The following is a 19,563-nucleotide window of genomic DNA, read 5'->3' on the forward strand; positions in this document are numbered from 1 at the left end:
CTAGGAAAGGAGTTTTAACAGCAAGTATCTACCACCTCAGGAGGAGCCCAGAGGCTCCTCTAATGAAATGCCTGCACATCTCTCTGATAATAACAAAATTAAATACTTCTATTAGGTAAATGTGGCTGGTTACGCACTTGGTTTCTTAACATCACTGCAGATTCTAGCAAGTCTCCAGTTGCTGGTTCCGATGTGTGATAAGGCAGGAAGACAAGGAAACCAAAAAACTTTGCCAGGAGTCGGAGGCTCATAAGGACAGCAGCAAAACGCTTCTTTTCATCCTGCAGTGAAAACAAAGGCCAGACATATTATAGTCACAGATAACAGCAGCAATGCCTAACATTTTGAATGCTCACAACAAACCTTTAAGTTAAGTCTTATGTTCCCACTTTGGTGGGTCTATTATTATTATTATATATTTTTTTTTACTTTGTGGGGTGTGCAGCACGGACAGGACTATCCAAATCAGAGACAAATCAGCATGGTGGTATCAGTCGCAGGTCTACCTAGGACAACTGGGGCTCATCAGAGAACGCTACTGTCTTCTATATACTTGCACTGTATTGGAGAAGGAGTGGGATGGGGCTTACACTGCAACTACCACCCAGGCTTTCTACTGTTGCTCCACCACTTGGACGGGGGGCAGGTGGTTTTGGAGGAGCAATGATGGAGGAGTTGAGGCAGGGGGGGCATCGCAGGAGAGAAAGACCGTTTGAAGGACAGACACCTCTTTTCAGAGAGCACAATGCAGGACAGAAGGGAGGAGCAACGAAAAGAGGAGTAAAGGAGACCCACACTAGAACTGCAAGATATTATTAAAGACAAATAGACAAAGAAAGACAAACAAGCCTGAACTGGAAGACACACACAGGGTGTGAAGTGAGTAGCACTCCCAATGAATGCCAAATTCTTCCTTCCAAGCAGTAGGAGAGATCATAACCCACATGGACACCTCTGAAGCTCTACTGTGAATGGCTGTTTCCATGCAATACACACCTGCTCATCCATTGCTTCTCCATCGCTGGGTTCATGTTCCACCAAGGCAAGGCCATCCAGCTCAAGTATTTGCAGGCTCAGGCTGTCCATAAGGTGCTGATTAAATTGATAACTTAACCAAAAAAAGATAATGAGCTCTTTAGGAGAACAACTTAATTTCAGCAAAGAATGTAACCTCTTAAGTGACCACAGCAGCATTTGAGAATGGTTACTACAATGCAAGTTTAAAATCAGATTAATTCCTACCAAACCCCTCACGTGCTGGTAGTCGGCACTGCTGCAAACACTGCCAAACACTCCCTGGTAAAGCCCACTTAATGTCATTCTAGCACCAGGCAAAGACCTTATTCTTTTCCAAAGCTTTTTCATCTAAACCGTTTACTTTCTGCAATGATCTCATGCTCATCTGTTTAGGTTATGGATCCAGCTACTAAACAATGTATGCTTTACTGTGAACGTGCTGATTTCAACTGCTTTGTCCCTACTTGCTAACACATAGGAGAAACACAATCCCTGGCTTAACATGATGTCCAGACATGGTTTGCTTCGCTCCAAAGAAACCAAGAACACAAAATCAAGATTAGTATGGTTATCACAAACTAACCATGGTTTACTGTGACACTGAACAAGGCCATTGCATTAGTTCATTTAGGAAACCCAGCCACCACCATACAGTCGGGGTCACTCACCCAGACACATCCTAGATAGAAATAGCAGTAAGTATCTAACCTTCCTGCACTGAGGATGAAGTCCCTGAAGAACTGCTGGCATCCAGGGAAGGAGGGAGGTGGGCAAGGCCCTCGGATGCTCTGAGGGACAAGGAATCTCTCTTGCAGCCTCTTCAAGCGGCTCAGATTATCGGAACCCAGCATGTTAAGGACATCCTGGTCTGGGGTGTCTCCCCAACTTGTACCACCACCAACTGGACCTTTACACATCTATGGCATAGAGGAGGGAGCGGGGAGAAAAGAGAGGTCAAATTTGTGAGTGTGCCAACTTTTAACTCTGTAATCTGTTTATGAATACAAGCAGTCTCTACAGCCCAAACCATAAACTGTTAGGTGCACGAACCTCAGACTAACTGAGGAAATTAGATTATGAATTAATTATGCATTCAATGAATAAGTATTTTCACCTATTAGATATGAACTGAAGAAAAGTTTTACTTGCAAAATATACTCTTTTTTTCCTTATGGGAAGTGAGCGTTTCTTTACCTGAAGAAGCTGCTTCTGAAAGAGCCTGGCAAAATGGCTGTAGTTGCAAGCAGCAGAGAGGTGAGCCATCATGACCCTATGAAACCAGAAACAAATTAATAGTGCTACAAAGAAAAATAAGGAAAATATTACTCTCTATGCAGATATATAGAAGACAGCAAATGTCTGGGGGACTTTAATGTTTTAAAAATAATTATGAAAATACTATTCTGAAAAAGTTCTATGTGAACTGAGAATTCTCCCCTTTGTGAAACTAAGTAGCTTACTGTAGAATTAGTTTTTGTTGCTAAATTGGGTTGCAAAATGTTCATTACCAGTACTGCTCTCTTGTAACTCTTGTCTTTCAGAATTAAATGCAACCTGTGTGTTGGCACTCAAAGACATTTGTATCTTCAACTTATCTTGGAATATTTATCCCTCTTTTGCCCGGGGGGGGGGGAGTGGTAATTAAATTACAGTCTTTGAGACCCCATTATATCAAAACAAATAAATTAATTTCTTAGTGTAACAACTAAAAAAAAATTAAACTGAGGTTTTCTTTTGCCCAAAGTAATGACCGCAAATTTATTCGGTAACAGTGGTGACATGGTCTTAGGACCAAATGCAAGTCAGTTTTGCAATGTGTCCCAGCGTACCACTGAATCTAATCCATAATACTGAACCAAGTATACCACCAGAGACAATTTCCAGCTGCTGCAAACTGCACTTTAAAAACAATCCTCCCGATGGAACGTGGTGAACAGCTGCTCAGTGGAGGACCACACTAGACATCAGCAACGAGCAGCACTCTTTATCAAGTCTTGTTAAATTTACGGACCAAAGATTCCTACCTGATCCTGTCTCCCAGACACTTCTCAAAGTCCCAGCCTGTTTTTTCACAGTTGTCTTCCCATTCACGCAGCAACTCGTAAAAAATATCTCTATTGAGCAAGGCAAACAAGTTAGCTTCAAAATCCAAAATCATAGTCATCAGATGTGCTATCAGCATACAAAAATGGGGCCATGATATTCTGCTTATGCGCAAGCACCACAGTTCTGACAAAGCTTTGGGTGGAATTCAATGTTGCATTAAGTTGGCTGTTCTGTCAGCACAAGCATTTTTGCTTGTCAAACAGAACCATCTTCCCTCTCCTGCTCCTGCCTGCTGTTCTAGGGGTCCCTCCCAAGCTGACTTAGGAAGGTCACTTGGGGGAGGGGGGGGCGGGGGGCAGGAAAGGATCCTTTGTGCAACCAGGACTGGCTTCTGCTAGCAGAACAAATTAGTTGAATCTGTCCCTTTGACCATTCCTACAAGACGCATTTTCATTCCAAAGCCAACAATTGACAAATATCCCCCTAGTTAAAGAATAGTTCAAGAATAAAGACCAAAGAACCTAGCAAGCACACCTACAGCTGAACCCTAGATATGTCTACTCAGAAGTAAGTCCCACTGAGTTCACTGAGGCTTAATCCCAGGCAAGTGGGTTTAGGCTTGCAGCCTTAAACTGCTATCGAAGAAGAAGAAGAAGAAGAAGAAGAAGAAGAAGAAGAAGAAGAAGAAGAAGAAGAAGAAGAAGAGTAGTAATAGTAGTAGTAGTTTGGATTTGATATCCCGCTTTATCACTACCCGAAGGAGTCTCAAAGCAGCTAACAATCTCCTTTCCCTTCTTCCCCCACAACAAACACTCTGTGAGGTGAGTGGGGCTGAGAGACTTCAGAGAAGTGTGACTGGCCCAAGGTCACCCAGCAGCTGCATGTGGAGGAGCGGAGACGCGAACCCAGTTCACCAGATTACAAGTCTACCGCTCTTAACCATTACACCACACTGGCACAAATAGAAAGTAGAAAACTCCATTTAAATAAATTCAAACAATACATTATATGGAAAGTACTTTAAACAGAAGGTGGGCATAGGGAGAGCAGAGGAGGCCATATCTTCTACTACTTTTGACCTGAGAAAGCCAAATGAGTTTGCTCCAGCTGCAGGGAACCCGTCTTGCTAATTTCTGCATTTCTGAACTACATTAATCAGCCTTGCATTTAACAATTTCCCAGGAATCCCATACAGGTGGGTAAGCTGGCCAACGTCCTCCACAGCTAGCGTGGAAGCCAAGTGGGCTAGACAGAGTACTCCAGATATTGTTCACTTGGTAGAAGGTGCATTTATTATTTTTTATTACTCTGTTTTTCTACGCCACTAGCTTCTTAGCAGGCTAGTAAGAAATTCTGCCAATGAATGTGTTTTGTGGGCTTATTCAAAAGGCTGACATTAACATCCAGACACTTGCTCCTGGTTTCATAAAACATAATTTATGAAGCTTGGGAGGAAATGTCCAAACCAGGCCTGTGGGTTTGGATAACTGATATAGAGTCTTGATAGCTACTCTATTCTCTGATGCATGTTCAATAAACTAAAACAACTGACAAATTGTACATTTTGACAAAATCCCATGATAAAAAACAGAGGATACCTTTGTTTCTTAAACACATGAAATGCCTTATCACTGGAAAAGTTAGACCGATTGTCAGTTTCTGGCTGAAAGGAAACTGACTGTATGCTTGAAGGCAGCAACAGGGAGACCTGTTCAATACAAAATAATGTGTAAGTGTAATACATTCCTCCTAATTTAACATACTTTTCTCCATAAACACAAACAAGGAGGTTGGAATTACAATTTGCTCTCCCTTCTGTCCATTGCTGCAGCTTAAAAGTCCCATGATCTTAATGGTGTAACATGTACTAACTTGCCGGTTTGCAATAGATCAACATTTTCTAACCCACCAAATGCAAGTCAATCTCATTATCTCACTCTGTTTTTTGTTTTGGTCACAGTGCTAGATATAGTATTTTCACTCCTCATTTAATTAGAGCTGCAGAGGAAGCTTCTACATAGTATATACCAAGAAAACTAATCTGTTTCTAGAAGAGGATGGAATACTGCAGATACCATAATAGTGAGGAGGACACTGAGTAAAAACAGTTTCAATAACTGTTGGGAGAACCTTGATTTCACACTGTTCTTCTAGAACATGCTTAGTTCTTACCTTTGCTGTGCTGTTTTCATAGACTGCCATAAGCCTCTCATGCAAGTCAGGGGAAAAGGATGTGATCCTGTCATTCTCAGCTAAGAGCTTCAGTGTTCCTTTCTCTAAATGTGATATAATTCTGCCAAGAAAAACAACAAAAAGAGGAAGAACACTCCACTATAGTATTTAGATTTGATCTTTCAGTTAAAGCCTATTCCACTGGATTCCTAATCTCTAATCCCCATTGATAAAAGCCAACATATATACTAAACTCATGTCATTAGAGAAGGAAGTTCTCAGATTTCTTTTAGTTTTGATGACACTAGAAGCAAAAACACCATCTCCAAACACAACAGATAAAACCCTTCTACAGAAGTAGGGCAGCTGTTCAACTGGAACTATCTGTCAATTAATAGATGACAGAACCCAAATTTTCAAACTTAAGGATATGTTAACAGTGTGCAATGTGATGCAAGATATTCCAACTTATGATAGCAATAAACCAAGCACTTCAAAGTGCAAGTATATGTACACTGATGAGAACAACCTAAGCCATTCAACTTACTGAAACTGATAATCCAAGACTTTCACAGCAAAATAAACACAGTTGTGTACACTTCGAAAGTGTTGCCTCTCTACTGCATCTGTAAACAAAACAAAACAAAAATTTAAATCATCAGACAGAAAGCTGCAAGTAATCCCTGTGGTGGAAGAACTGGTTCTCTGCAACAACCCCCCCCCCAAAGAAAACCACCACAGGCAGATCAGCCACTGGTCACCAACAGATCACAAAATCCCTACCTTTATTACTTCTCACTCATCTCAAATACCAGAAGAACGTCAAACATCAATTAGGTTGTGTCAATTTATCAGCCTGTTTGGGGGAGCAGTATCATAAAATTAAAGACTGCCCCAAACAATAAAATGTGTCAAAAGTACATTATTCTTTATTCAAAGCTCAAGCTTAACTTGGAGTGTTTTTTCTTTGCCGGGGTGTGCGCGCGCGCACATAATCCACATTTTCATGAAGACACTTACAGATTTCCACTGTCTATGCACATATCTCAAGGGAGGAGGAGCTTCTTTCTTTCTTTTTTGAAACATTGCCATCAAGAATTCCTGGCAGCAGGATCAGATACTGTAGTTTTACTACATTTCTGGATGTAAATTATCCACAGACCCTGCAGTTTTACAGAGTAACCTGGGGGGGGGGGTAGTGCCACTTAAGTGCACAATCATGATTGTTTATATGTTAGTTGCAGTGCGAATATTAAGATGAGAGGGAGGAGGGGAGGGAACTGCCAACATTACATGAGTGGCAGAGTACCATATAGCATTGTATATAAATGTCTATGACTGTGTATTTTAACGTGATATGGGAAGAGGGTTACAAAATTGTATACTTTAGAACAATGGGGCAAATTAGTTCAGTACTGGAAGCATAAGAATAAATACCAAAATATAAGGGTAAAGTAGTCCTAGACATTACAGTATGATAATGTCTTATGTGCATGTAGCCTGCATGATGTTAACCATACATATATACTCGAATCTAATGCACACCTAAATTTTCAGAACCTTGAAACAAACCAAAAAAGTATTTGCTGGCGAATGTAAATGTGACACTGAATCTAATGTGCACCTTAATTTTCACAACATAATCTGGCCAAAAAAGGTGAGCATTAGATTCGAGTAAATATAGTAGTTGAAATCCCACAAGTGAAATGTAGAGCCAGTACACATAGAGGGCCTTTCTTCCCAAGCATGGCAGAGATATTTGAAGCTCTTTTTGCACCAGGAAAATCCAGCACTAAAACAGTTTTTATGCTCTCTGTGCACTAGGTTTGGAATGCTCCTGTGAGATCTCGCAGGAACTTGGAAAAAGCACCCTGGGGCTTCTGGAGGCGGCACAAGGAGAGGGCCTTGCTGGGGAGCAAGGCAGAGAGCTGGGGAAACCCAGAGCAAAAAGAGCTCACTGCTTTGCTGGAGTGGGGCAAGGCCCTCTCTCCAAACATTTGTTCCAGATGCTCGAAAAGGGCCAGTTTCAAATATTTGAGTATACGGGTTTCTGCGTATACAGGAAACCCTTGGAACCAAATCCCTGCATAAGATGCGACCTTACCATATTAAAAAAAATGGATATAAATGGAAACCTCACAATTTTATTTGATTTATATACATGAAGTACTGTATACAGTGATCCATGTGTGATGGACTGAATTATTATATCCTTAATTTTGAGCCGCTGGTACTCTGTGGAATTTCTATTACATTTTTTTATTTGTATTACATTTAAAGTTAAATGAATGAATATATTTAATGTATACCCTCCTCTAACTCTGTTTAGCAGGTGGTACAATCTGTATTCTGTTAGTAGCCAAGAATCTTTATCCAATATAAGTCCCAACCTTTATACTCTCCATTGAAACTAAGGTCATTCTCTCCATCTTCTAAAGAGGAAGTTCCCTTGGATGTTAGCAGCTGGAACACAAAAAAGATCTCCAAGAAGATATTCGGCACAAGGTTTTCTGCAAAGAAAGTAAAGGAACAGAGAAAAACATGCAAAAGGACCTTTGATTTGTACTTGTACCCTGAATGATAGGATTAATCACATTAATTTCAAAACCTGAATTATATAAGATGCATTTTTAAAGAAGATAAAAATATCTACAACATAAAAAACATGATCTGGATGTAAGCAAAAAAGTGCTTAAATACATAGGATTTTTTAAAAAAAGATATAGAATTCATTGCTTTCCTTTGTACAACTCCCAAAACATTAAAATTATTTATCAGTGTTGGGAATTTTGTCAGAAATTCTATGAAAGGTCAAAAATTGCCATTTGTCATACAATAGGAAAATCCAAGCCATGATATATTTGCGAAGTCAAGGCTCATTGAAATTTTCATTACTACTAAAAAAATTAATTTGAGGACATTTCTATGGGTTGCCATTCTTAGCATCCTCCCAAATCAATATGGACTGAAAAGCATCCACTGCCATTTCTTCACCTGCTATGCAAAATGAATAAAGTTGAGCCAGCTGTTCCAGCTGTTTCCTGCAGGAAACCTTGTTGACGTCGGCAGAGGTTACCAACTGGTTTTCAGAGGGAAGGCTTGCATTCTGACCGACATTAGGTTTCATTGGTATGCCAGAATCCAGAGATAATCCTGTTGGTGAAGATGTGGGATGCAGCAACTTGGACCTGCAATTCAAAGGTATGAAATAAGAGCGGTAAGAGAAGACTGAAAAACTCCTACTCTGTTGTAGTACCCAGTGGGATTCTTTCAAACGCTCACCAATTCATTAAGGAAGCAATTTCTTCATTGAAACATAAAATGTTTCACAAATGCAATTTGCAGCATGTTAAAACAGTTAAAGATCCATGGATCAAATTCTAATCTTAACACAGCACTTGTAAGATTGAAGGGTATCAAGAATTAAATCATATTGACATGTAATTCTAGGAACATTGTTTGGCTTTAGCATAGGATTTCTGAGCTAGTGAACCATGTTGCTGCAGAATGTGACAGAGAAAACAACCATTTTTAATACGGTGGTACCTCGGGTTACAAACGCTTCAGGTTACAGACACTTCAGGTTACAGACTCCGCTAACCCAGAAATAGTACCTCGGGTTAAGAACTTTGCTTCAGGATGAGAACAGAAATCATGTGGTGGCAGCGGGAGGCCCCATTAGCTAAAGTGGTGCTTCAGGTTAAGAACAGTTTCAGGTTAAGAACGGACCTCCAGAATGAATTAAGTTCTTAACCCGAGGTACCACTGTATTGAAATTACAGCCCCTAGAAATATTACTTGTTTGTTCATTCATTCTTTATACCACCTAGCTATGCAGTGTGCAAAAGCAAATCAATACAGAAAGCATAATAAAATGTGGCATGTTCACAAAAAGACAATATGGGCCATTCAGCTCTACTTCTCTAAGGCAATGTAAATCAACATTTCTCACATCACAGATGCTTCCCTTCACTAAGCACCCCATCACAGATTTCATAACGTACCGTTCCTTCTTCAGCATCTCTCTCTCCTCCTGAAGGCTACCCGAACTGGAAGACAGGGTCACTTCTTGAGATATAACAAGGGCCTCGGGACTTGTTCCGGACTGAGACTGAAAAGTTTGAGACTGGCCAACAGGAGTGGAAGTGAAGCACATCTTGGGCTTGGAGAAGGTTCGCTCAGCACTCACTGGAGTAGGGTTGATTCTCCTCGACGGTTTGGCTTTGCTGAAACGGGAAGTAAAACTGGATCAAGAGGATGAAAACACAATATATTATCCCTCTGCTCCAATCACCTGTGCGGAAGCCAGCTGATGACACATACTACTGTGGTCCTAGATTCACTAACCAAGGGCTCATCCAGACTTCCTTTTGTGCTGCATTTCCAGGCATAGGTCTAGGCTTTAAAGCTCCGTGGCCAAGCAGTGTTTTTTGTTTGTTTATTTGTTTGTTCCAGCACTTTCCTCAGGAAAACCCAGGTTTTAATGCTGAATCAAAGCAAGCAACAGTGGAGCTCTCCAGAGATTGTCGTTTGCTCCTATTCAGTGGTAAAATGCAGGTTTTCGCAGGGAAACCGCCTAGACCAAAAAAAAAAAAAAAAGCACTCGGACACAGAGCTTTAAAGCATAGAGAGGACAGCGCAAATGGAAATCTGAAGTGAGAAATCAAAGTATAAAACATGTAGTTTTACTAAGAAATAGTTCTGCTCCTTGTCCAACAGCAGGTTTTTTAAAAAGAGAAGTTGCTACCACAAGCTGCTATCTTTCAGCCACAATATCTCTAAGATATTATCTAAGGTATTAAAATCTCACAGAATACCTTGGTCAGAGTTCAGGCTTAAGAGTAATCAAGCAAGCATATATCAACTTTAAGCATGCTTATTTGGAGCAAACCTAGCTTCAGCATCTCAAGGCAAGGGAGGAGAATGGGACTTAAAACAATGGCATTTGGAAGGTGGCTGGCAAACAGAAGCCAAGGAGTGAAAAGGGGCATTCTAGGCCCCAGCCCTGGGAGGGAGGAGCACTGGGCTAGTGCTCCCCTCCAGAGCAAACCACTGAGACAGGAGCTGCCCACCCAGTGGGGTGGAACAACATCAAAAGCCTCCCAGCTGGGGTGTCACGGCTGCTTACTGGGAGGAGAGAGGCCTTGGCAAGGTCAGGGCTGTGCATCCCTGTGCACCAGTGGATGCTCAGGATTGGCTCCATTCGTGTGCCAGCACAGCCCTGAACTCATTGCCACCTCCTCCCCCAGAGCAAACAGCAGCAATGTTGCTGCCGGGAGGCTTACTGCTGTGGCTCTGCCCTCTGCCCACCTGGCAAGCTGCTCCTGCTCTGGGAGGGGCCATTTTTAGAAGTAGTACCTTCCTCCCATTTACTGATACAGAATAGTAAGCTGCAAAACTACTCTCGCAATAGATACCAGTGGGAATTGGGAAAGCTTCACATCAAGACTTACTTTGCCATTCCAGCGGCACACATGAGCGGGAATTCCTCCAAGTCATTTAGGTTAAGCTGGTCAGGTGGGGAACTTGTACAGACAGGGCTCACTTCACCTTGTTTCCTCTGCCTCAATGAACCCAGTGATGGACTGTCACCTTTTACTTCTTCGTTCAAGCCTCTGCCCGCGTCTTGTGCCACTGGCCGGCCAGAGGCACTTGCAGAGCCGCTGCCTTTTCTTCTGCCCCTCCTCGCTGGGGTAGCAACAAGGAAACTCCCTAAACTTATTTTCTGAGCAGAGCGCCTCTCGTTGCGAGAAAAAATGGGGCTTGAACCAAAACTCGTGCTGGTGCCAGAATCCGTATTTAGGCATTCGCTGAAAGAACCCAATAAGCTTGATCCCGTAATGACAGAAGATCCATGCGATTCCAAGGCAGAATTGCCGGTGATGGGAGTTGAATCAAAGAAAAGCTGCCCTCGACTACTGCCAGACCCTGCGATGCTACGAGACCTCCTTTCAGACCCCAGCCTTTGATTCCTGTAACTAGAAGAACTTCCCAGGAGCTTGGAGTTTGGTGCTTTAGCAGGAGTAGGCGGCCCATTGGTCAGTATCCGACTAGTCTGTTCCCTTAAATAATTCAGCAAAAAAGGCACAAAGTCTTTCTGAAGCAAGTTCAGGAGGGATAGCTTGGGGTGGACTTGGTTTTCCTACACACACAAACATAACAAAACAAACCATGGTTAATATAAACTTGATTTAAAAAGAAATAGAGGGACAGCGGATATAAAGTAACTGATATTTTGCCATTTTTATAAGAATAAGGCGATTATGAACATATAAAGCAAAGTGAACCAATCTGAAAAGACTAACTCCATTCAAAGGATATAAAACCAGGAAGCAAACATTCTTCACAACTGATTAAAGCAGGGAACTTATTTTTTCTCACACATGATTTACTACTGTATTTACTAAGTTTCACCATTGTTGTAGCCAGAGATTTTATATAGTCATTTAGCTATATAAAGATAGACACTCGTCCCTGAAGTTTGGGAATTTTAGTATGATCCTAAGCACATTTACCCAAAAGACCTAATAATGAATCAAATGGGATTACTCCCTAGGCTGTGGGATTAGGAATGCAACTTTAATGCAGTACCATACTACTCAAAGTTGATCCACAAAACATTGGCTGCCAGTCCAGTGACTCCACCACAGTCCGTGTTGGATGCTACACTTCAGGGACCAAATATGGTACTGGGCCCTGGCACACTGGGGGAAAATTGGTAGTCCACATCAGATAGTTTTAGAGTAACAGTTATAGTACATTGCACAAAGTGAGAAATATCACTAAGCAGGAGGTACATTGCCCTCTAGTGTTCCTTAGCAAAATAACTTCCATGCTGAACTGGTGATAGAAGATATACTGGCCTCATTTAGACATAATGTTGAATCACGATTTAGCATTACAAGAACCCTTGTAACTTATCCACCTACCATTCCAGCATGACTGAAAAAATGAGCTTGGAAACATTTATTTCCGCTTAGAACTAATTGCATCTTGTCACATCAAGCAAATCTAAACAAACAGTTGTTCATCTCAACTATTGTTTGTTTAAAAAATGCCAACTTCAAAGCATAATTTGTTTCAACAAACCATAGTAAAGATTTGCAACTATATAGGGTTTGAACAACACTCTCCCTATATGAACTGACCCAGACCCTGTGCTCATTATCGTGTGACTTCTCCAAGAAAGGTCTGGAGGGTGGCAACACGAGAACAGGGCTTTTCTGTGGTGGCTACCCACTTGTGGAATGCTCTCCCCAAGGAGACTCGCCTGGCACCTTCACAGCATATCCCTAGGCAGCAGGCAAAAACATTTCACTTCTCCCAGGCCTTTGGCTAATTAAGCAACCTACAGCCTTTTATACTGGGGAGTATTGTTTTTCTTTGTTATTATGTAATAAACAACAAGACTACAACGGAAACATAAGCTTCCAGTCTCCTCACAATGGAACAGGAGGTGGGGTGAGAACACATGAACCCAATATTCACTGTAGCTCATTTTTTCTAACATTATGCCATAACATTTAGCATTACCTCTGAACTCAACCACTGAACCATGATTCTAGAAATTTTCATGCAATGCTTATTTTTTTTATCTTGTTCATACAATGTGACCATTAGGTGCAATAACTAGAGCTTTCCCTATCAACTACTGGTTAGCATCTTCGCTTTGTCAGGGGGAGTGTATTTTTCATTTAATTGGGCCAAGACAGAAGAACTGGCTAGTTCCCATCTTCCAGCCACACACCAAAGGTTGTGAGTGAGAACATTTTCACAAGTAACACAAAAAGTTTTAATCTGAAATTCATTGTTATGAATGCAGAGTACAGAAAACAGAAAAGCCACTTTGGAATCAGGTATGCACAAGTTAGCATATGAAAACAAATACAAAAATATATTCAAACACTACTGACCCATTTCACACTAACAGGCTGTGGCATTCATCAGACATAAAATTAAGTGATTTAGACTTCAGTCCTATGCATGTTTAGATAGAAGCCCCAATGAACTAAAAGAAACTTATTTCTAAGTAAATCTACACAGAACTGGCCTGTTAATCATCACCTAAGAATCCCTAGCCCTATACAAGATACTTGGAGGGAGGATATAGTATGTGGAATCTGTTGCTTTAGACAGCTTCGTGCGCACTCTGAACCCTGGTCGCTCGTTTCCCAGACGGTTATCCAACACCGTGCTTCAGGTAGACCAAAGACTAAAACTTCGATGCCTGCTCTCCTGTGTACCAGTCCCCCCTCCACGATATTTAGTGCATCCAGACCGCTTTGAAAATTATAGTCGTTCACACATGTGCAGAAGAGAGGCGTCAATGTGATTTCGACTACGACTGAAATCCTGTGCACGGTTATTTGCAACTTCCAACGAATTCTGTAGGTCTTGTTTCTGAATCAGGGGGGAAGGACTCGTAAGGGCGCACAGCAACTCAGTCCCACCAACTCCACAGCAGGGTTCTCAGGTTCAGTGAAGGGCTCCCTCAGGGGGGCACATATATACACCTGGGCTCCCGAAAAGCTACCGCAAGAGCCCTTCAGGAGCTCACATAGCGCAGGCCTGAAGGCTGCAGCTTCCCACTTAGCATCCCGCCAGAGGAGGAAACCTCAAGTGGTCGACCTGTTTTTTTTCCTCCCGCCTCCCTTTTGGAGCGCAGAGTTTTGAAGGCCGGCATCAACTCCGTTTTCCCGGAAACTTCCCGCTCGAACCGAGGGCTGGGTGAAGCAAGGGCGGCGCTGCGCGTTTTACCTCCACGGCGCAGGGGCTCTGGCTCGCCTTCAGCCACCGCACGACAGCGCTGGCTGCCACTTCGTCCTGCAGCAACAGCTCCAAAACAGCCGCCATGCCCACCTCTCTCCTCCTCTAGCACTACCGCGCGGGCGAGCCTCCGGGGCGGGCGCGCAAGGAGCGTGGGCGCCACCCCTCGACGCCGTCCCAAAAGCCGCCAAAAAGCCCTAAAAAAAAAAGGAGCAGCAAAAAAAACACACCACACACGGGGGCGTGTTCTAATTCGCTTCTAACTCCGGGTTAGAGCGCAGCACGTGGAGGATGGGTGGGGAAAGAGAGAGGAGGCGGACTGATAGAACGCCAGGCGCGGGGGCCGCCAGGGAGAGCCAGCGCGCGCCCCACCCCGGACGCTCGCGGCCACCGCCGTCCCTCCCTCCCAGGGAAGGCGGGATTAGAGCAAGCGCCCGGGCAGCAAGAAGCGCGCGCGCGCGCCGGCCCTGCCCTGGATCCCTCAGAACCGCCAGTCTCTGGGAAAGTGGGCGTGGCTTCAGAACTCTCAGGCAGCAGCGCCCGCCGCCCGGCAAGGCTTCCCATTGGGAGGCGCGAATGCTTTAGTGGGCGGGGATTGGCGCAAATGTAGGCAGGGCGGGCTGAGAGGAGGAGCCGCCGCCGAGGAGCAGCGGCACCAGCAGCGTTTCCTCTCCCCCCTCCCCTCCCGTGTCAACAAGCGGGGCGCCTGCGCCGGGGGTTTGCGCGTCTTTTCCTCTCATGCGCGGTATTTGCTTCCCGAGTCGGGCCCGGGGTTTGGCCTAGAGCCGGCGGCGGGCAGAGGGCGCAGCGCGATCGGGCGCAGCGCTCCGGCCGCAGCGGCTCCCGCCGGGCGGGCGATCGATCGGTCGGTCCGCTGGCTCAGGATGGCGGACGACTCCCCGAAGCGGCGCAAGGCCAACTTCAACGAGGCGGAGACGGAGGTGCTGATCGAGCAGGTGCTGAAGCACGAGCAGGTGCTGTTCGCGGCGGGGCCCGGCCGGGCCTCCCCGGGGCAGAAGCGCAAAGTGTGGGAGCTGATCCGGCACAAGGTGAACCCGGTGGCCGCCTGCCCGCGCGAGGTGGAGGACCTCAAGAAGCGCTGGCGGGACCTCAAGCGCCGCGACCGGAGCAAGCTCTGCCGCGTCACCCAGGGGCCCGTCCCGCACCCGGCCTCGCTCGGCCTCCTCATGGCCGCCGAGGACATCTCGCCCCCCGACCACCTCCGATCCTATGCGCCGGGGATGGCCGCCAGCGAGGCGCTGCCCATCGTCGGCGGCATCGACACGCTCGACTTACCCGGAGCTGCCGCCGCTTCGGTGGCGGAGATCGGTGAGTAGGGAAAAAAGGGAGGCGGGCAGCAGGGAGCCCCTTTCTCTGTTGCGATCCTGCCTTTCCCGCCGGCGCAGGTCGGGGCTCCTAATCTCACAGCTGGTGCCTTGTGTATGGGCTGCCCTTCTCACCCCACAAAACCTGGAAGCGGGGCGAGGGACCGCTTCCGTCCTCTACCCGCTACAGAGCTTTCCCTGCTGTGCCTTTTCTCTGTCCTCACAGCTTTTGGAACAGTTGCAGATGCTCAGGATCGCTCGCCATATCCCATCCCCGCTTTCCCCATTGACTGGGATTGCGCCATAAAAAGTATCAGAAAGCTTGCCTCGAGGATAGGTTTTTAGGGTCCAAGAGTCGACAAGTGGGCCTTTCCGTTGTGAAGGATGCTTTCACAACGGGACAAGCGAATTATATGCTAAAGTTAGTGAGTCACTTGTGAACATAAGTTATCTAACTCAGTCTCCTCTATGCTTAAAGGCAAGGGTGCTCTGTCTCGGATGCTTCACACTGGAGTCTTTTGTAGTACTACTCCAGAGATGCTGGGGACTGAACCTTATCTATTTTTTGGCATATATTATATATTGCCCTTTTTACCTTTTGCATGCATACCATGTGCTCTGCAGTCACCCTTGTGTTTTAATGTTAATCTGGAGGAGAAGGTGGAAGCAAGTCCATTTTAATTCACTCTAGCTGAAATAAACATTGCATTGTTTCAAAGGCCAGGAAACTAAAAAAGCAATTTGCATATTACTTATGAAAAATAGACCTTCGGCCTATTAAGGTGCTTGCCTATTTGTTTTTCCAACTTTTCATTCCAAGCACAGTCATCTAATACTCTTCACTTTTTTGCAAATGTTATTTGCTGTTAGGTACTCAGAACTTCAATCTATGGGTATGTCTACATGCAACATGTCTAGTTTGCAGCTTCAGTTCAGAATTTGAAATGCCTGCAGCAGTATACAAAACGAAGCAGCATTTTTCGCCACCTTCCCCGTTATAGATTATCAGTCATTTATACTTAATCAATGTGATGACCAGCAAGGGGTATTGGATAGGTGCTGAGCATCTTTTGTCCGTCCGTCCCCCCCACCCACATTTGTATCCCACCTCTCCTCCCAACTGCTCAGGATAGCACACATAGGGTGGTCAGATTTGAAATGATCTCACCAATTGTTGTCCTACTCTTTGTTTCCTACATGATGCTAGCAAGGCATTCCGCTCAAAAAGCTTCTTCATCCCATTGAAAGTTTTGTTTCTCTGACACAATTGTGCATATGTTTCTTTTTAAAAGATGAGGAACTGTCTAATAATAACTGGGTGCAATCTTAATCACAGACCAAGGCATGATACATAATTTAGCTCAGGGATGGGGAACCTTTTTGACCCTATGGGCCAACTTTGACAGGTGGGTTGAACAATCTGTCAGTCACCTGACATAATGATGGCAGTTATTGACAGGTGGGTTGTCCCACCCACCTGCAAAAATCTCTTGCATAAGGGTTCCAGAGTGCCCAGCAGCCTGCTGGTTGTCAGGTTCTTGGGAACAGCACCACAAACAGCTTAGCAAGTACCAAACACAGAGCTGGCAAAGCTGCTTTCTGCAGGAATTGGCTATGAGATCAAGTGCCACATGGGAAAACATAGCTAGTGGTACCGTTGAATATCACTGTCTCTTTAAAAATTATTAGAAGTGTTTTTTAAGTCCTTGAGCAGAACAGATGTCTTGTGCAACTTTTCTTCCTCACTGCTGTTGAAAATTGGGGAGGGGGCTCCAGCACAGATGGGGGTGCAAGGGGCAAGAGCTATCGCAATGGCAGGTGTCACCTAATTAGCAGACACGTTTCATGTATATCTTAATCACCAGGTGACGCTAAACACTCAATAAAAACTCTGTTGTCTAGAGATAAATTTAGGCAACATTTTATGTGGTTATGATAGGCTGGTAGCCAGAAGCTGAATCCCCAAAGAGAGTGAAGCCTAACCTCTTTTCTCCCCTCCTCTATTTTTAGGTTTTACAGATGATCCTGGCCCATCCCACCAGCCATGTGTGGAGAAGATGAATCTAAAAGAAGAAATAGTAGTCAAAGTCGTGGAGCCAGAAGAAAGTTCAGAGGACATGTCCGTAGTTCCTCCTAGCCAGGAGCCACTCCCTTTTTTGGGGTTGCCAAATGGAGGCCCCTGTGGAAAAGTAAAAGCCAAAACAAAAACTCAGCCGCAGATAGACCCCAGTGAAATTACAGAAGAGGAACTCCTGCAGATCCAACAGAACCAGCTCCACATCATCCAGTCTGGCTTTGATACAATCAACCATAATCTCCGGCTGCTGCAGCAAGGCATGCAAGATCTCAACAACAGCCTCAGCATGGCAGCACATACTTTAGTGGCGATTAAAAATGTCTACGTGAAAAACAATGCTGGCCCAACCACCTTTGCTACGGTGGCTACTCAGACCACCTCGGGGTACTTGAGCCCTGGGTCCCCACTGGTGGAGGACAGAGTCAGAGCACCAATGGCTGGAAGCAGTAGCAGAAGCAGCAGCAGCTGCAGCTCCAGCTCCATGTCGCAAGAGCCAGGCCCGTCAGAATTCCCCAGGCCCCCCCACAGAACCATTAAGAAGGAGCATCCCAATGGCTGTTACTATTTCTGTTTTGCAGATGTGTAAGACTTGAATACGATGTTACTTGAGAAGGGGCTGTTTTGTACCCCACTCAAGAATGCGTCGTCATCACAGAGCGGGCTTGCCTTGCCGCCGTCTACACTGCTAAATCTGTAAGAGCTCCACCACCGCCAGTTGGGGAAACCTTACATTGTAGGAGGCATAATGCTAACTGTTTTTACATTGATTTATTATGGGCTTGTATTTGAATTGTTGTCGGCAGCTCTGGGCAATGTGAGTGCATTGGAAGGGTGGGGTATAATTTTGTTAAACTACAGCTCTTAGAGCCCAGTCCTATCTAGGCCTACTCAGGACTAGTGCCCAGTGCGTAGGATTGCAACATTAGTAGTTATCCAGTAGGTTCTGCAGCTGGTTGATACGTCTTACATTGCATCTCCCCTGCTTTCTTTGCCAGTGGAGGAAGAGGAAATCTTGACTCATCTAGATCTTCCTGGTATTAATTTGACCTTTTAAAACAAAGAAGTATGAAAAGGGAGCAGCAAATTTATCTAGTATCTGGGACAGAATTGATCATACATTCTGTTTTTATTTTTTAGCCAACCTAACTGCAGATTAGTGAGAATTTAGTACTTGATTGTACTTTGTTAAAAAACAAAGAAAAGCTGCCTAATAGTACTACTACTGTAAGGAGCACATGGAGTTTATCTGTTGTGGGATTGGGAATGAATGTGGGTGCTGAGCCACAAGCAAAGTGCTTTAAATTTTCCTTGCTCGTCATTCTTTGTTGCTCATGTCCAGCTCCTCAAAATGCATCTTCCCTGCTGACAACATGCAGTCGTGGGGAGGCTGCCTTACGTTGCATAATTAAAGAAAATTTTCCAAAAAAGAAAGAATCCGAGTGCTGAATGTGCTTGATACTCATCAGCAGAGTGAATCTGCTCCCTGTGAGGGTATGTGTGGTACTTAGATGCAAAACACATTATTGGACCCCTGTTTTGGATGTAGTTTGAAATAATGATTTAGTAGTGCCTGATTGATCAGCAGCAAGCCTCCATCTCACACCCTCCACTGGATTATTTTATTCTGATCTGGGATTACTGGTTAGTTTAACGTATGCCTGGGATCATAAAGCATGGTTTGAGCCTGTAAATAAAACATTCGCATTCCCCGTTCAGCTACTTCCCCTCCAGGCTGTGCCAGAGGTAGTTCTGAGCTGTGGCCCACAGCTTCTTCTGTTTTCCTTTGGAGATATTTGAAATTGTATGTGGAGGAAGACCCTGTACATGGCATTTCCATGTAGGCTGGGAAAGATTCCTACCTGAAACCTTGGTGAGAGAGCTGCTGTCACTCAGCAAGCTTGATGGACCAATCATCTGACACAATATAAGATAGCTTCCTGTGTGCATTTGTTCTACAATATTTCCCTTAAGATACTGGAATAGTGATTGCTGGGAGGAGCAGAGGTCCATGAATGCACACAGTAGTTTTATCTGCTATTGTAATAATAATAATATTTGTAATAATACATTTTATTTGCCATTGTAATAATAATAATAAGAATAAGAATTTATTATTTATACCCCACCCATTTGGCTGGGTTTCCCCAGGCACTCTGGGCA

At 44.3% G+C, this 19,563-nt stretch overlaps 3 protein-coding genes across 4 annotated transcripts in view; 2 read left to right on the top strand and 1 right to left on the bottom strand.

Annotated features, from left to right (window-relative positions):
- The window catches only part of STARD9 (StAR related lipid transfer domain containing 9), a 113,794-nt gene extending 106,092 nt beyond the window's left edge, over positions 1-7,702 (top strand). The window contains exon 35 of the transcript XR_014012532.1: positions 7,651-7,702. The gene's annotated coding sequence lies outside the window, so the exon portion shown is untranslated. The remainder of the gene's footprint in view (positions 1-7,650) is intronic.
- The window catches only part of CDAN1 (codanin 1), a 29,431-nt gene extending 14,898 nt beyond the window's left edge, over positions 1-14,533 (bottom strand). For both annotated transcript variants that reach the window (XR_014012535.1, XM_081211544.1), the window contains exons 1-13: positions 13,993-14,533; positions 10,689-11,377; positions 9,240-9,461; positions 8,230-8,423; positions 7,626-7,745; positions 5,783-5,861; positions 5,236-5,356; positions 4,662-4,771; positions 3,042-3,131; positions 2,212-2,287; positions 1,726-1,934; positions 997-1,108; positions 138-281 (exon numbers count right to left, since the gene is read on the bottom strand). Coding sequence is in view for 1 of the 2 variants with exons in the window: in XM_081211544.1 (XP_081067670.1) it covers positions 138-281; positions 997-1,108; positions 1,726-1,934; positions 2,212-2,287; positions 3,042-3,131; positions 4,662-4,771; positions 5,236-5,356; positions 5,783-5,861; positions 7,626-7,745; positions 8,230-8,423; positions 9,240-9,461; positions 10,689-11,377; positions 13,993-14,088 (2,262 nt within the window). In the remaining variant the exon portion in view is untranslated. The remainder of the gene's footprint in view (positions 1-137; positions 282-996; positions 1,109-1,725; positions 1,935-2,211; positions 2,288-3,041; positions 3,132-4,661; positions 4,772-5,235; positions 5,357-5,782; positions 5,862-7,625; positions 7,746-8,229; positions 8,424-9,239; positions 9,462-10,688; positions 11,378-13,992) is intronic.
- Positions 14,534-14,711: 178 nt separating this feature from the next.
- Positions 14,712-18,583, top strand: LOC308596594 (uncharacterized protein). The gene is made up of 2 exons (XM_081211848.1): positions 14,712-15,330; positions 17,337-18,583. The coding sequence occupies exons 1-2, from the start codon at positions 14,886-14,888 to the stop codon at positions 17,987-17,989; spliced, it is 1,098 nt and encodes a 365-aa protein (XP_081067974.1). The 5' UTR covers positions 14,712-14,885; the 3' UTR covers positions 17,990-18,583.
- The last annotated feature ends 980 nt before the right edge of the window (positions 18,584-19,563 follow it).

The sequence above is a fragment of the Podarcis bocagei genome (genome assembly GCF_964188305.1).
Source record: "Podarcis bocagei genome assembly, chromosome: 1".
Lineage (NCBI taxonomy): Eukaryota > Metazoa > Chordata > Lepidosauria > Squamata > Lacertidae > Podarcis > Podarcis bocagei.